The sequence below is a fragment of the Rhinichthys klamathensis genome, unplaced genomic scaffold, assembly GCF_029890125.1.
Source record: "Rhinichthys klamathensis goyatoka isolate OS25496 unplaced genomic scaffold, OSU_Roscu_1.1 h1tg000391l_1, whole genome shotgun sequence".
Classification (NCBI taxonomy): domain Eukaryota; kingdom Metazoa; phylum Chordata; class Actinopteri; order Cypriniformes; family Leuciscidae; genus Rhinichthys; species Rhinichthys klamathensis.
The window spans coordinates 2,609,630-2,628,432 of record NW_026606894.1 but is presented as its reverse complement, the minus strand read 5'-3'; the positions used below and the strand labels follow the sequence as shown (position 1 = coordinate 2,628,432).

General features: G+C 36.1%; 1 protein-coding gene across 8 annotated transcripts in view; it reads right to left on the bottom strand.

Moving 5' to 3' along the window:
- Positions 1-18,803, bottom strand: part of LOC130069951 (spectrin beta chain, non-erythrocytic 4-like) — a 99,923-nt gene that overhangs the window by 40,828 nt on the left and 40,292 nt on the right. For all 8 annotated transcript variants that reach the window (XR_008803819.1, XR_008803820.1, XR_008803821.1 and 5 more), the window contains exons 16-19: positions 15,422-16,178; positions 10,416-10,618; positions 8,208-8,298; positions 1,760-1,906 (exon numbers count right to left, since the gene is read on the bottom strand). Coding sequence is in view for 5 of the 8 variants with exons in the window: in XM_056234154.1 (XP_056090129.1) it covers positions 1,760-1,906; positions 8,208-8,298; positions 10,416-10,618; positions 15,422-16,178 (1,198 nt within the window). In the remaining 3 variants the exon portion in view is untranslated. The remainder of the gene's footprint in view (positions 1-1,759; positions 1,907-8,207; positions 8,299-10,415; positions 10,619-15,421; positions 16,179-18,803) is intronic.

Here is an 18,803-nt window from a genome sequence, read left to right as displayed (position 1 = left end):
TTTTTGGCATATCAGCTTTATTAACATTTTTGGGCTTATTGTTTGGGGTTGGTTCACAAAGCGATCAAGCTAGTGACATTTTGGTCTTGTTTTCAATATAAAGCGCTTGGATTTATTGTTTTTTTTTATGGGCTTGTTCTTGTTTGCTGTATTTTCTAGCAAGATCTGGCAACATGAATGAGTCAAGGCTTGAACATTTCCCCGCACATGCAGAAGAGAGACAAATCTCTGATGTGCGTTTAAACACACCATTAACAACTTGTTCGGTTCGGTTCCGTACACGCTGCGTGTAATTTTTGTAAATGCAGTTGTCACTCCAGTAAAACATTTAAAATTCACAAATACTTTGCTTCAATGGCTGTTTCTGAGAAAAAAAGGAGCCTTTTAAGCAATTTCAGAGCATATACACAAATATTCAAATTAGGGCTGTCAAACGATTAATCGCGATTAATCACATCCAAAATAAAAGTTTGTGTTTACATAATATATGTGTGTGTACTGTGTATAATTATTTTTAATACATAAATACTCACACATGCATGTGTATTTAAAAAATATTTGCATGTATATACACTGAATGTAGCCTATATATAATGTATATTTTATATAAATATAAACATTTTATATATAAATAACATATTTTTCTTAAATATATACATGTGTGCATTTATATACAAAATAATTATACACAGTACACACACATATATTATGTAAACAGAAACTTTTATTTTGGATGCGATTAATCGTGATTAATCGTTTGACAGCCCTAATTCAAATATATTACACTTTTTTTTTTTTTGTAATGTCACCAAGCCCATCACACACCCATATCATCTGTGTCCGATGCATACAGATTTATGCAGACTAAAAGGAGTAAAGGTTCCTGAATTATTTCTGGTATCTCACCCTCACTGACCCCAAAACACATGTTATACATTAGTGCAGAAAACCATGACATATTCAGAATCCATCAAACACACACAACCTTGTCAAACCATATTCAACAACAACAAACAACAAGACTCTCATCCTCTGTTATTGCAGCTGACCACAGAATATAATGATTCATGATTTTGTGAGATGCCCATGATCATTCAGGATGGGGAGGCTGAGACGCTGTTCAATGTCAATAAAACAGCATAAATGACAGATTAAACAACATCAGTCTTTCAATCAAACATCAGTGCACTACGAGCATCAGGGCTTTTCACATCAATCCAAAATGCACTCTTTCAGTTATAGAAGATATAATATAATTAATATAATATCATTTTACCATCTGAAAGCTTCACAATCCGCAGCACAAATAGTGCTGGATTAGGACATTTATTGGCATCTAAAGGCATAATGTGTATACTCCATATCCATACAAACTAATGACTAATAATTACTAATCAAAGTGTGTGTGTACCACTAAATATAACACTAAGTGGATTTGCCCTTGCTAAATGCTATGCCGCCTCTGATTACTGGCTCTGTATCACAGTCGTTGACTAGAATGGGATATGAGCAAAGACTACAGATATAGAAAGACGGTTCATTCCCATTACTTATTAATGGGACAAACTGCAACACGCAATATGACAGAATACGTCCCGCCTTCTAAGTAAAAGAGCCAATCACTGACTGGTGAAGTCATTGTGTCACTGCAGCTCCAGTTCACATAGAAACCTGAGACTCGCGCTTAGGACTGCACATATATATTAACAGTATTAGCAAAGATAGTGAGCATAGCTCAAACCTTGTGAGCCGAACTTACTTTCTCGATCTTGTCCAGCCACTCCTTGTTCTGAGCCAGTTCTGCCATGAAGGTCTGATGTTTCAGCCACTTTTTATGAAGCTTCTGAGTCTCGTCGCGAGAAGTGTCGCGAGCCATTAGCATCTTCTCTGCCACCCAATCACCAATCTATGAAACACACAAAACCATAAACACATCATGTTAGGAATCACAATCATAACTCATAAAAAAAGTGATCCTCTGGTTTATGATCTGATCCTCATTTTTCACATCTATTCAATTTATTTAAAAACATTACAAATGGATTTCAGACATATACTAACTCGAATACACCTCTTCTATAATAAATACACAGTATATATATTGAAATGACCTTATTGAAATGCAAACATGCACAGTATATGATCAGCACACAGATCATATAATTTTTAAAATGACAACATACAGAAAACAACACAAAAAATGTAACCCAGTAAAACACTGTTAAACTAATTTGACAAATACTAATAAAAGCATCCTCAAAGTTTCACGCACAAGTGATCCCAAACAACGTACCACATTATCATTCCTGTACAAACCACAGTAAATCATATATGTTTTTACTACATTAAATAGTAGTTGATTTCCCCGAGTAAATGTCAAGCAGTCCTGCTGTGTGAGATGCATAACTAAATCTAAAACTATTTTAAACAAAATTGAATTATCATATTTGTACTAAAAATGAATTGCAGGACTATTTAAGCGAACTGCAAAACAACAACAACAACAACTAAGATTATTAAAAAAGTGAAAAACAAAATGATCACAAGTCACAGTACCTAAAATATACACTTATTCACATATTTCATAACGCTATATATATTAAAAATTGCAATATAAAAATAACGCTTTGGAAAAAAAGTTCATGAACAATATTCGTGAACTAGAGATACAGTATTATGTCATGTTATAATTACCACCTGAATCGGGCTGTGGAGAATCTGTCAGTCAAGTTCCCAAATCCACATTGTTCATTATTCACAGAACACACACGAGCAGTCCACAAACTGTGCTGGATGAAATATTCAAGACATGTGCAGACAACTCAGCGTGCACTATTTCTGGACCAAACTAAATCCTCAAATGACTGTATTAAATCCAGCGAACACAAGAAGTGGTTTACATCTTAGTAAAACAAAACAAAGAGAATCCCAAAAAAGGTACAAATGACTTGCAGTCTTGAGCCCGTGCAGAGGCCTGACTGAGTTACAGCGAGGAGAGAAATGAGCCCAGTAGAAGTGATTATTGATGTTACAAACGCTAGCCACGGACAGAGAGAGAGAGAGAGAGAGAGAGAGAGAGAGAGAGAGAGAGAGAGAGAGAGAGAGAGAGTGTGGGAGTTGGAGAGTGTCAAGAGGGAGGACGAGGGGAGCGTTTCCCCTCCCCTTCTCGGAGCGACCCAGACACACTCTTCACCCCGCTTGTGCAGCGCCTTGCATCTCAAACAAATGCATATTGTCTTCTTTCAGTCCGTGCTGCCCTCTTTTCTCTCCTCCTCCTGTTTTGTAATATAAGCTTGACTCAATACTGAGGTGCTTGAAAGACCCAATTTCTCCCGCTGCAGCATCCACGATGAGAGAAAAGCATACGGAGAGACAGATAGACGGAAAGAGAGGAAGAGAGACGACGAGGGAGGGGGAGAGAATCACATAGTGGGAAAGAGAGAGAGAAAGGGAGCCTACGTAGTTCTAAGCGTCACAAGGACAACATCAGGCTCTTTAAGCGGGCAGGGAAGCGAATACGAACGATTGATCGAAAGGGAGAGAAACAGAAACAGAGGTCAAAAAATAAGGGAGCGAGTGGCAAAAGCTCATAATCTGACAGAGGTTGCAAAAGGGGATTTTCGTAGTGATGCCATAGAAGAACCATTTTTGGTTCCCCAAAGTAACCAGCTTTTAAAAGAAGCATTTTTAACAGTGTGAGGAACATTTCAATAATCTAAAGAACAGTTTTCCACGATAAAGAACCTTTTGTGGAATGCAAAGGTTTCATCTTTTACACTGCAGGTCTTGATGCCCAAATCCGATTTTCTGACTATATCCGATTTTTTGGACGACCCGCTTACATCATCTTTTAAAAGTGACCCGTATCCGATTTTTGCATTTACACTATACACTGCTGGAACTACCAAATGTAGACGTTCTGACCCGGAAAAGGAAGTAAAACAGCACAAAATACAATGGATGCAGATGCGAATAAAATTATCCAGTGTTTTGCTTTCCACAATATTTTTAAAAGTCATTACATTTACATTACATTTACATTTACATTTACATTTAGTCATTTAGCAGACGCTTTTATCCAAAGCGACTTACAACTGAGGACTAAACCAAGCGAGTCATCGTGAAGAGGCAAAAGCAACGCAAGAAGTGCTCAAAATACAAAGTTCAGCCATAGCTCGGAGTAGCATAAGGCAGGCAAGCGAGGATTTAGAGGAAAGGATTTTTTTTTTTTTTTTTTTTTTTTTTTTTTAAGTTAAGTGCTCCCGGAAGAGATGAGTTTTCAGTTGTCTTTTGAATGTTGTCAGGGATTCTGCATTCCGGATGAGGGTCATTAAGCTTTTTATCTTACGGTGGCACTGTAGCCACGAGTGCTTAAAACCGTGCCTCCCCATATCTCGTGAAATGTTTTCAAACACGGATTTATTTCTGTAATAACTCTGCATTTTTGCTTGCACTGTCACTGTCTCTTCGCCCCAAACACTCAAAAGACATGAAACCTCCGCATTGCTCCACTGTGTGTATCCTTCGTCCTCGATCGCGCCTATAATAAGTCATGTGATCTCAGTTGGTGGTGTCCACCTGAGTTGACGTCACTTTTTTAATGACGCACGACTCGCATTTACTGGGGAATATCCGATTTGTCTGCTCACATGGCACACGCAAATGCACGTATCCGATTCATATCCGATTTATTACCACATATGAGTGAGGCCTGAATCCGATCTGAGAAAATCAGAATCCATGCGTTTTTTTCCTGCTTACACGTTCATGGGTCATATCCGATCTGTGCCACATGAGAGGAAAAAATCGGATTTGGGTCACTTGAACCATGCAGTGTAAATGGGGCCTATGTTTCCACGAAGAACCTTTAACATCCATGTAACTTTTCAATTGATTTTTTTCTAGCTGGTAGATGACAGGTTTAAAATCATACATACTTTAGAAGTAACTGTGCTTTTAACCTCTCTCTAGTCCCTACTAAACACTACAGTGACCTCTGCCCTCACGGGGCACCCGGAGCTCTCACCCATAAAGACATTTAGGTCAATCATGGTTATTCCTCAAAGAGACCCTGGAGGGAAAGAAGCAATAGATCCAAGGAAGAGCGAATGACCATTCAGGGACACGAGAATTAATTATCCAGAAAACTGATGGTTAACTACACCTCCACCACCAACAACACCAACACCACAGAGACATTTAAACTACCAAAGACAATAATGTGATACTTCAGATCAGACTAAGGAACAACAACAGACATCCAATAAGAGAAAAGTGTCACATAAGCTGTTTATAATAGCATTCAATCATACTAGTATATTGCACAGTATGCACATATTTGGAGTGTATGAAATGCTGAAGACATATTTTGTAGACCAAAACCTGGAAACTAGTTTCCATTTTCCTGAAATCAATGGGGTTTTTTAAAGGGTTTTTAGTTAAATGCCTGAAATAAGGTCTGTGGTGAACACACATTTAAGATATTTTCATCAGTTGTAGCCCCTTTTGAATTTTTTGTCTTGTAAAAAGCGGTTGCTAACAAGTGGCTAAATCAATTTTCAACGTCAACTTTTATTTATTTATATAGCACATTTAAACAACTTTGTTGCTCAACAAAGTGGAACTACAGATGTTGTCTGAGACATTAAAAGCCATCAGCCGAACAGGTAAACTCATCAACTAGTCCGCATTTACAGCCTCGATGTGAACTTTCAGGGAAAATGTTTTCTGAATAAAGACTAAAAGAGCTGACAAAAGTTTAGAAGTTGTGGTATAGTTCGTTTATAGCCTACGTTTAGCTTTTTACTTCTAGTGATTGTATTTAAGCCTCAAAAATTCATAAAAGTGTTTGTGAAGATTATCATAATGAACAAAACATGTAAGAATCATAACTTTTTTGTTTGACACAGAGCTTATTTTCTTCAATAATTCAAAAGCCAATGGAAAGATCCTACAGCGTTTCAGTCGAGGGAACGAGGCTGGTGCTAATTTCTAGGTTGGCCAGCAAAATTACATCATGCCAGCTGTGATATTGTGACTTTTTAAAATTAATATTTTGATTGGACTGCAAAGGATTAAAGACGTTGTTACACAAAACTGGATTAATAATGCAAAACAACAGTTTTATATCTAGATGCCACTTGCTCAATTAAACATGCAGTGCAGTCTGGTTACAAGAAAACAATGTAGTCCTGTTTAAAATGCTCACCGTTGCATAGCATGTTCTGTTTCAGATACTATTTAAAAAAAAAAAAATCATATTCAGTGTATTACTGCATAGACTCTAGTAGTATGCGTACCCAGTTGATACCCAGCATAGCCAAAATCTGCCATAATGTTCAAAGCGTTTAATGCATAATATGCAGGATACTGCCTACTATATGATATATATTATGCAAAGATACACGTTTCAAACAGTATGCTGTTATCCAGGAAACAAACGGTCACACGATCTTGCTACGTTGCATGTTTCAGGGCTCATTTACACTAGTATTTACAAAGAATCAGAGAATGCTACAAATCCATTGATTTTGATGGGGATATCAGAAAAAAATGCATTACAATATTCAATAGCATATGCTCTGGTCGTATACGATTTTAGCAAGCATTTGGTTATTCAGGTTTTCCATGCACACAGAAGATGACACTATGCTGTCCATAAACAATATGGCATTGCATATACTGGATGTATTTCCACAGTGGATTAGAGAAACTGATTCAATGCACTCTGATCATGCTGTTCTCAGTCTCCACACGTGTTTGACGGCTCTTAGTGAAGGCAGAGATCCGTCCTCATCCCTGCAGTGAACACAAACACACACACTCACCCACACACTGGTGAAGTTCTCTCTCTCTCTCCACTGAAAGACCAGCTAAATAATTGAACGTGAGAAGGGAAGAACAAGCAAAGCCCAAATAAACCTGCAGGTTTGGGCCACACCGGGAGCCTCCTACTGTACAACTGCTTTCACACAGCATTTACCCACAATGCTCAGCTATTCAGAATCATTCAAAGACACAAACAAGATGCCACTCGTTAGGGCTGTGCTATTAATTGAATGAAATACACACAAAAATATGTCAAGATGCCAGGTATTCATGTAAACGCGCTCAGTTATGTCTTCAGTGAATGTAAACAGTTGGCGAAGAAATGTATTTATTTATTATTATTATTATTTTGTAAAACAGCACATGACTTAAGTACATATGTAAGTGTATGTCTATAAGTACACATATGCCATTTCATATTTACTTCTATTGTCTTTGAAATAAGATGAATGTTCTCACAAGAATTTATGATATAAAAACTAAAATATACTTTGCCATTTATATTGAAACTTGTGTCGTGATTCATACGCATATAAAAATATATATATGTGATTAATTACACTTGTAATGATGAAGTTACACTTTTAAAATATATACATTTGAAATGTAATATGAAACAATACCGTTAAAGTGATCCAGTACTTTACATGTGCCTTAGTGTGTTAGTCAGCACATCCAAATAAGTGTACTTATTAAAAATATGTACACTACAATTAAAAATATGTACACTACAAACAATGTTATAAAATGTATTTTAAAGTAAAACGTTTTTATCTGACATTATTACAAAGTGCACTTTTTAAAAGTGTACATAAATGTGTTAAGAAACAGTCATGAAAGCGTTTTTTTAATATTCTTTTCAGATTTTAAACACACTCCAAGTGCACACTCAATAGAATTAAGCACACTTCTTTTTCAGCAACTTGACAATTTGTCCACGCTGAAGTCTGTGTCAATCACAGTCAATCAAATATATCTGATGCTTAATATGCAAACATATGGAGCAGGATTTTCGACCAATGAAATTTCACTGTGGGCGGGATTACACAGATTGACACCAAAGTAGTTAAAACCCAGTGAACAATAAAATGTCATGTGGCTTGACTATATTGACCAGTTAGGGGGAAAACGCCCCAAAACATATCACTATCACATCACATTTGGTTAGGACACTCTGTTATAGCAATATATTTCTATCTCCGCTACAAAAACCTGCACTGTGGTGTACCAACACATGCATCTGTGCAAACTGATCATTCACTTACAGAGGCAAACATCTTTTGGTTCAAAAATCATATCTCACACAAGCTTCACACATTTTCCAAAGACAAAGTATGGCACAGTTTTTATTGTTTGTGCTCAGTTGGCACTCGTCCTACCTCATGGCAGTCTTGTAGAAACCTCTGGAGCTCCCACTGGTCATTGAGTTTATGAAGCCACTGCTGAGCGTGTTCACGGTTCTGGTTCCCTCTGTGAGGAACACACAAATACAGAAACTCTTGTATTATTTGCGCTAAAAGAATAATAAACTATTATCAATTCATCGCAACAGTGTTTTTTTTTTTAGTGGAGTCTCTGTTTAAAACAGTGCCATAACAGATTCCACACACAAATGCGCTTCGAAATCCAATTTCACGCTCTTCACTGAGACTGCATTCAGATCAGTGACTGTGGATTCTCAGCGAGTTCCTTTGTTATGCCTCTATGGAAAAACACATTTTAAATTCAACGCTGTCTATAGGAGCAGGTGCCCGTTCTATAACGGAGGGCAGATACAGTGTCAGGTGGGAGGTCGTCTTAGAAGAACAACAGCACTGCTTTTACAATGAAAGTGCAACACATTTGTCTTACAAATGCTAAGTGATCACAGAATAGAGGTTTTGATATAAAGAAGAATGAAAAACAGTTGAACACAATACAACAACTAGGTCATTTTTTTAAGAAATGGTGCCATTCCTGAATCATTTATGACCCTATGACTACTACAGAAAATTAACATAATAACATACATAATTAACTGTATACTAAGCTTGGTTATCATATTTGATAAAGTCAGAGAACAATGTTTTTATATGTCAGTTAAAATATTTTTTTGGGGGGGGGGGGGGGGGATTTTTGCATTATTAATACCTTTAATAATGCATTACATCTTTTTATAAATAATTTTAACCAAAGTTAAAATGCATTATAATACTGTATACAGCACAGATTCCTTGTTAAATCTGAAATTGGTTGTTTGTCATGTTTTAATGCATTATACTTTCTAAAGGTGTATTATAATGTACTATAAATGTGATAACAATTATTCATTAAACCATACAATGCATAATAAGGTGCATTACAAGGCATAATAAATGCATAAAAAATACTTTTAGAATGCATTATACATAAAGGTTTTACCAAATTTGAAAATTCCACCATTTTTTCTCACTCATCACCATTTCATTTTAATAAAAAAAATCTAAATTTAGATTAGAATAAAAAAAGAAATTGAATGTGAATGTTTTCAGACATGTACTTTAAAGAAAAACGTTTAATTTGACATTATTACAAAGTGCACTTTTAAAAGGTGTACTTAAAAGTGTTAAAGAGTCATGAAAGTGGACTCCTTTTAAGTGCACTAAAGTGGCCTTTTATTTAATTAACATTATAGTATCTGCAAGTACAGCTTTTAAAAACTACAAGAGCACATTCAATATAATTAAGCACACTTCTTTTTCACAAGGGCCGTTTAACCCCAAAACATTTAAATGTAACAGGGTTGACATATCTTTTGAAATAGAAATGTCATGGATTATTAATACATATGCTTATACTTGGTAACTAATAACTTTTGTTACTTTGTAAGGCTATAACCACAGATTTAGGATTGCGGTAATAGTTAAAGATTCGGCCATTGAAAAACATATTTGTTGACCACTAATTCTAATATTGGAGGTTAATGTACTTGATAAAGCCGTTTTTTCCGCCAAATAAAATCCTGGAATATACAGCTACAAATCGCACTGTTTCCTGAGAATGATCCAGCTTTACAGGCTCAAAGGGATAGTTCACCCAAAAATGAAAATTAACCCTTGATTTACTCACCCTCAAGTCATCCTAGGTGTATATGACTTCTTCTTTCAGACGAATACAATCTGAGTTATATTAAAAAATGCGTAGCTATAGCATAAAAATCAGCAGTCCGTTGCATTACTCGCATAAGTTGCGCTTAGACTTAAGTCGAATCCGTATGTTCGTTTGACCGGAAGCTAGTTATTTTACTTTATTAAGTTTAAAATATGGATATTTTCTCTCACAATCACATCGCTTCGCTTCAGAAGGCCTTTATTAACCCCCCGGAGCCGTGTGGAGAACTTTTATCATGGATAGATGCACTTTTATGGACTTCAAAACAGAAACAGCAATTCACTGCCATTATAAAGCTTGGAAGAGCCAGGAAATGTTTTAATAAACTCCGATTGTATTCGTCTGAAAGAAGAAGTCATATACACCTAGGATGACTTGAGGGTGTGTAAATCATGGGCTAATTTTCATTTTTGGGTGAACTATCCCTTTAAATATCATTATAGGGCTTTAAATTTTACCTGTTAGAGAGTAGATCCACTCTCTCTCTAATGCGCTCTGAGTAGATGTTGTTCTGACTGATGAGGCTCTCTCCCGCCTCTATGACAGCTTTAATGCGGTGCAGGTTGAGCTCCATGGTGGTGGTAAAGTCCTTGTGCTTTTTGATGGCTGCCTCCACGGTCTCCACTGTGGTGGGAAGCTCCACATGGGCCAACGCTGACTCCTGAGGAGAGGAGAGAAGCATAGGCTCAAATACACAGAAGGCATTAAAAATGAGGCCAGATCAATTACACTAAAAGCAAATCCATAATCATGGCAAATGGCAAACTGTTGGTGGTAGCGCAATAATAAACTCTTTGAAAAAATATCTATGCTCCAATATCCTTCAAGGGTTAGTTCACCCAAAAATGAAAATGATGTCATTAATGACTCCCCCTCATGTCGTCCCAAGCCCGAACTAACCCTTTCAGTAGCTATGTTTCCATCCTAGGCTGCGAATTGAACTTATGTGCAAAACATTTCATAAAACATTTGCGAATAAAGCAGTGTTTCCATTCCATGCGTTCAAGAGAACAAAAATCGTCACTTCCTGGGAAATTGGCACAAAATCTCTGTAATAAAAAGGGAAATTGCTGCAATCGGGTGAGAAAGTATCGCTCTTTTTTCCTACATCATAAATGACTTGCATCTCGGCGCGCACAGACGAAATGCGATAAACGCTGTCATGTTATCTTGTGTTCAGATGCCTGATGTTCGTGAACGCAATCGTGTGAGACAGTTCTGGAAGGTCATTACACCAAATCATTTTGAGGACAGATTTTGGCTCAGGCATTTCAGAATGACCAAAACAACATTTGAGATGCTGTACGATGCAGTTGGTCCACTGGTCAGTCCAGTTATCCAATTACATCCCATGTTGAGGAAAAGTCACGCAAGTTTTTTGTTGCGCATTGAGGAATATATTCTTCATATTTTATCAACGTCTTCTAAAAGGATAAAAAATATATCCGCCTTAATTGAGCACAAGCGTTTTTGATGCACGTTTTTAGAATTTATGCACAACTTAGCATTTCCATCCAGTGTTTTTTTTTAATGCGATATTCCAAAATGTGCATAAAAATAGGTGGGTGGAAACATAACTTGATGACTCTACGAATGTGTTCTAACTCTGTCAATTTTACAGATTGAAGATGCATTTAAAACAAAGCTGGTAATTAAATATTACTATGGTCACACTTTAGTTTAGGGTCCAATTCTCACTATTAACTCACTATTACCCAGGACCTCAATAATCTCCCTAATTTACTGCTTATTAATGTAGTTGTTAAGTTTAGGAATTGGGGTAGGATTAAGGAATGTAGAATAAGGTCATGCAGAATAAGGCATTAATATGTGCTTTATTAGTACTAATAAACAGCCAATATCATATATGCATGCTAATAAAAAACTAGTTTAATAGTGAGAACTGTATCTCTAAACTAAAGAGTTACCATAACTATATATTAAATATAACTGTATTTAACTATATTTTACCTGTCTTTTTTTTTTTTTTTTGTAATTTGTTTAATATACACTACCGGTCAAAAGTTTGGTATAATAAAAAATAAATTAAAAAAAATTTGTTTTTAAAAGAAGTCTCTTCTGCTCACCAAGGCTGTATTAATGTGATCAATTTTGTGAAATATTATTATAATTTAAATACTATTTAAATAAATTTTTCTTACAAATACCTTTTATAATATAATCATCTATTTCAGCTATTAAATTATTATTATTATTATTCTTTATTTCAGACCCATGGGTCCATATAAAAAAAAAAGAAGAAAATACACACAAATATAATTTTACAAACAACAGACACATTTTTTTTTTTAAACGTACAAGCTTTCATTCCACTGCTTCCAAAAACAGGAAAAATACCTTGTATCACTTAAATGTAATATTATTTAAGACCATTATGGTACTATTTTGTGAATGAAGCAAAACAATATTGATGATGATGGTCTTAAAACCATAACTGCCAACTGTTTAGTTGTTCTTACAATGTTCTCGCGCAGAAAGGTGAAGCTCAAACATTCTTGAGGAAAAGAAAAGAGGCTAATGAATGTCACTGCCATGTGTGTTTAGCACAAACCCGTTCATGCTCGATGACATGTATTAAAGTGTGATTCAGAGGGCTCTTACTCTGTGCCCGCAGGCATCAGAAAGCGACTCTGGGCTTTTAGAAAACCAGAATAGACACAGCTTCTAACATACACTCAGACAGGGTGAGGAAATACATGTCCTCTGACATTTAAACTGCATTTAAGATATTTTTATGAAGTGATGACCTAACATAAAAGCAGCAAATGTCTCAGAATAAGAACTGAGCAATGACCTTAAACTGCCCTGATGCCCCTGACATTTACAAATGTGACCCCAAAAAAATCAGTCAGATCAATTCTAGTCTCCTAATTGTCAGCTTAAGTCATACATGAAGTCCTTTATTGTATCAATTGTTTCTTATGAGATCTAAAGGAGATCAAATGCAAACTTTTTCAATGATTTTATTTCCAATTTATCATGCATTTCACATTCTTCCTTATTTGCATTTGACTTTTCCCTCAGTTTTCCCTCATGTCCGAGGGTGAACTGGTTTACACGAAGCACACACGGCGTTATTCAAACTTGCTATGCTGTGATCGCAAACTGTGCTCGGATTTGCCAAGATACCAAATTCTGTAGTTAAAAGTAAGTATCTTCAATATGATCCTAAACATTTCTAATTAGATTCTTTCAAATCTGAACCATTATTTTAATAAATATTTTTAATTTTGAGACAAATCTGGAAATTAAATGTAACTATTTATAAAAATCTAAACTCTCATCTGTCCTGTCACTTTTCTAGCCATTTGTTTAAAAGTTTGGAATAATTCAGATTTTTAAGATGTTTTTGAAAGAAGTGTCTTCTGCTCACCAAGGTTGCATTTATTTGGTCAAAAATAGAGAAACAGTAATACTGAGTAATGGATTTTATTATAAATTAAAATAACCATTTCCTATTTTAATGTATTTTTTTTCTGTGATCAAATCTGAATTTTCAGCATCATTACTTTGGTCAAAAATAGAGAAACAGTAATACTGAGTAATGGATTTTATTACAAATTAATTTTCAGCATCATTACTTTGGTCAAAAATAGAGAAACAGTAATACTGAGTAATGGATTTTATTACAAATTAAAATAACCATTTCCTATTTTAATGTATTTTTTTTCTGTGATCAAATCTGAATTTTCAGCATCATTACTCCAGTCTTCAATATCCATGTCTCCATCCACTTGTCAATCGAATTATCTGAAGTTCGGTAAAAAACCTCATGCGAATAAAGCTGGTGAAAGTGTGTTTCCATCCATCGGCTTTAAAGCGGATAAAAACCTTTGCGTAATGACGTCACATGCTGTTTTGCGATCAAATTGGTATATCAAATTGATTTGAGACATGTTAAGGTGTTTCCATTCATTTTCTCACCGAATTGCACAACATTCAAGCCAACATTTGCGAACAAAGTTTTACTAGGCAAAATGGATCGCGCCATAATAACGTTTCCATCCACGTTTATCGCATAAGCCGTATATCGATCAAGATAAAATCCGATGAGACCGATCATATTTCATTTGAGTCGATATTCATGAAATTCAATCGAATTTTACTGTTTCCATAAGGCATTTTTCATTCGATATCACCTAATGCGGATAAAAACGTGTGGATGGAAACATAGCTAGAGTCACATGATCGTTCAGAAATCATTCTAATATGATGATTTGCTGCTCAACTACTATTATCAGTGTTTTTACCACTTAATAATTTTGTAGAAACTGTAATACAGTACAATTCAAAAGAGGTCATTATGATTTAAAAAAAGAAAAGAAATTAAGACATTTATTCAGCAAGTACACATTAAACTGATCGACTGTTTGTACTGTATTTTATTTTTCATTCTAAACTGTTTTAATTATTCTTAATTCTTTTGATTATTTTAATTTCTTCTATGTAAAGCACTTTGAATTACCATTGTGTATGAAATGTGCTATATAAATAAACTTGCCTTGCCTATTTCAAATAAATGCTCTTTTCAACTATCAAAGAATCCTGTTAAAAAATATTTTATCATGATTTCCAAAAAAAAGTGTGTTATGAAGGGAATATGAGACCTATGCAAGAGCAAACTCTTAAAAATAACGGTAACACTTTACTTGAAGGGGTGTACATAAGACTGACATGACACCTTCATAACCATGACATGACATATGTCATGAATATGAAGTAGGGTTTATGCATGTTTATGACAACTGTCATTAAGTGTCTTTCGCTCAATAATGACATTTTGAATGTAAATATGACATTGTTTGAGATGTCTTTGTTATGACACCTTGACATAAACCATAACATCATAACCTGTCAGTGTCTTTGTCATGACAACTTGACATTAAAGTTAAACTGTCATGTGGTTGGTTTTGACATTGGCTGTCATAAGGCCATTATAACTGTGTCATGAATATTTTTCGTGACCTCAACTACAGTGGTACAAATTGAACTTGTCATTAAACAGTTATAATGGCTTCATGACAGCCAATGTCAAAACCAACCACCTGACAGTTTAATGTAATGTTAACCTGTAATGTTAACCAATAAAGCTAAGTGGTTTCTTAAGTTTGATAATTAATCTGCTATGTCATGTTTATGACAGGTTGTGTTGTCTTAGTAGTGTCAAGTTGTCATGACAAAGACACTGACAGGTTATGATGTATTGGTTTATGTCAAGGTGTCATAACAAAGACATCTCAAACAATGTCATATTTGCATAAAAAATGTCATAATTGAGCGAATGACACTTAATGACAGTTGTCACAAACATGCATAAAACTTCCTTCATATTCATAACATGTGTCATGTCATGATTATGAAGGTGTCATGTTAGTCTTATGCACACCCCTTCAAGTAAATTGTTACCAAAATGACTAATATAAAGAGGTGTGAGGGGCTTCACCTGGTTATTGAGGAAAGCTTCAGCCTGCTTGACATCCCTCAGGAAGAGATGGAAGATGTGAGCTTGCACCAGCACCTCCCTCCTGCTCTCCCACATCTCCAGAAGTTTATTCCAGCCCACATCCAGCTTGTGGAGCCACTGCTGCAGAGCACCATGAGGCAACGGCGCTTCCTCGGACTCCAAGAGCTCATTCACAGACTGGAGGCGCTCGTAGTCCTCCTCGTACCTTCCGATCTCCTCCTTCAGCGCGGCGTGTTGGTTTATCAGCCGTTCCGCGTCCTCTAAAACATTGGGAAGCTCATCGGAAGCAGCCGATGTCTGAGTCTGAACCAGCCAGGTGAGAAAAGAATCCAAGTCTTGGATGAACTGTTGCAATCGACCAGCGACGGTTAAAGAGTCCTCACAGCCTTGCAATGTACGCTTTAGTTCCTCCCACTCCACGCTGATGCCCTCGAAGGGAACCAGGATTTCCACGGCCTTGTCAGGATGTGACGTGGCGAGCTCTTCCGCGTCCTCCTGAAGGTGAAGGAGCTTAGGTTCGAGAACGGCCAGAGCTCCCTCCATGGTGGAGAGACGCCTCTGCAGGGCCAGGACGCTGCCCAGGTCACTGCCCACATACTGCGTGGCATCTATGGCTTTCCGCTTGTCCTGAATCTGGGACTTGATTTCCGTACATTCCAGCAAGTAGTTCTGGATGCGCAGGATCGAGTCCAGGTGATCTTTCTTCTGCTCGACCAGCTCGACGATGCGGTTCCACCTGTGATGCGCAAAAATAAGACAATTGAGCCTATTGTTGGATTGATCATTGCGTTTAAAGACTCTTTAAAGGGGTCATATAATGGTACATGCACTTTTACAAGTTGATTGTACTGAAATGTGTGTTGGCAGTGCCTGTACACAACCATCATAAAATGATAAAAATCCATCCAGTGTTTTTGTTTTAATCTCCTTATGTTTTCCCGCCTCAAATTAAGCCGTTCGATTTTGTGACGTCACACGCTCGGAAGCCCCTCCCACGATTGTTGATTGACAGCATCGTTTCAACACAGACCCGCCCTCGCTCGTGAGAGCTGTCAATCATAGTCTGCGCGGCGCGGACCGGCGCGGTCATTGTTGATATGCTGGAGCACTGTCTATGAGCAGAATGGCGTCTAAGCGATTGTGGTGTTCTGTTCTTGGGTGTAATAACGAACACAGTCATTATAATGTTCCTAAATCCGAACCGCTGAAGACGCAGTGGCTGAGTTTGTTTTCGAAGGGAATATTCCCAACGAGCAACGTCAATGCTCTCATGTTTGCGCGAATCATTTCTCAGCAGACTGCTTTATAAACGAGGATAAGCTGGTTTTGCTAAGAAGCTGCTCATAAAAAAAAGGATCGGTTCCAGCTATTCGTGTTCCTGCTGAACCTTCAGAAGAACTGAAGTGAGTGTAACGTTTTATTAAACTTTATATTAATATTTATATTAATCTTTGCAAATCGCTAGCTGCACGCTTCACAATGAATGCGGGTAAGGTTTACACTCAGGGTACATTACGGCATGTTTTCTATGTATGATGTTCTCAATATAATTCATAATCCCACGTTTATACTGAACAACGCGTTATGGTTATTGTGTTACAAACGTGTACGCACAGAACAGAGAGGCGGAGTCAGCAAAGCTCATTATCATTTAAAGTCATATACACTGAAACGGCGTTCTGAAAACAGAGCTGTTTTTGACCGGGTAAAATAAGTGTTTTCTTACAATACTAATGAGAATTTTTAATTAAAGTATATTACAAACTTTTAATTTAGACCCTAAAGAATCATACTAGCTTGTACAAAAATGGCATTATATGACCCCTTTAAACACTGATCTCTGATACATTTCAGGTCTAGTAAACATTGCAAACAATAGCTTTTTTCATACATAAGTGCTCTTCTCTTCTGGGAAAATGGCCCCAAAATATTGATGAGTCATTGTTTACTGCTGGGTTATTATAGTTCACTAAAAATAAAACCATAAAACTTTCCAATTTTCATTACTTGAAATAAAATAAATGTTAACTGAAAAATAAATGAAATGATAATACTACTAATAATTATATTTATATATATATATATATTATTTTATTTCAGCTTGTTGCCAAAGGATTTACATTCTCATTTAGTTTAAGTTTATGTACTAAAATAACTGTTAACACTTTAGTTTAGGTCCAAGTCTCACTATTAACTAGTTGCTTATTAGCCTGCATATTACTAGGATATTGGCTATTTATTACTACTTATAAAGCACATATTAATGCCTTATTCTGCATGACCATTTGTACATCCCTTAATCCTACCCAATACCTAAACTTAACAACTACCGTGCTAATTATTAATAAGCAGTAATTAGGAGTTTATTGAAGAAAAAGTCGTAGTTAATAATTAGTTAATAGTGAGAATTTGACCCTAATCTAAAGTGTGACTGAATAACTAAAACTAAAAATGAAATAAAAAATACCAACTATATAGACATTAAAAATCTTCAACTGCATTTAATATAAATTTAAACTGTAATACATTTTATTCAATTGTCAGTAACATGCAATTAAGTGTTCGAAAACATTATATTCAGTTCACACTTAATTATATTCTTTTAAAGTGTATTATTTTGTAATAAGTACTTGTTTTAAAAGTAACAAGGCAATGTATTAATTCAGAATAACTTTGCAGACAAAATTTGTCCCAACATCCCATTAAAGGTTGGGTAGGTCGTTTTTGGTCTAAAAAACTTTTTCCCAAATTTGTTTAAACTTTCTATATATATCAATGCATAATTAAAATGTAAGTACTCTGATAAAAAGAGTATAAAAATCGAGTGACTCTAGACCGTTTAATCTGCACTAAACACAGCTCATTATTTCCTTCCGGGACGAAACAAAGGATTGGCTTAGGCGACTGTCACTCTCTCGCAACCATGGCAACACCCCCGCTGCTACATGCGCTGCCCACATGCGCGCACTCGTTTGACTCGAGGAGGGTAAGAGACTAGTAAGAGACACAATTACATGCAAAACACGGCGTATATGTTATGAATCTTACACAAAATTCACCTTCATCACAGTGTAACTGATTGTAATGGGAAAACGTGTATCAATGCAACCTGTTTTTAGCTTTGCTTTATGTTACTAGCTCGTTAACGAATCAAACTCAATATATTTTAAACTTTAACAGTATCGATATGCTAGCTTGATAGTGAGTATTAACAGCCATGTTAGTTGTTTATATTCATAATGATAAAGTTAGGTATTTTATTACATGTGAGTCTGACATGATGTCACTACATGCACTGCTCCTCTCCGCTCGGCGCTAGTAAGCGCGTCCTCCAGCTGTGAGCTGTCGGCATCGCGCGTTC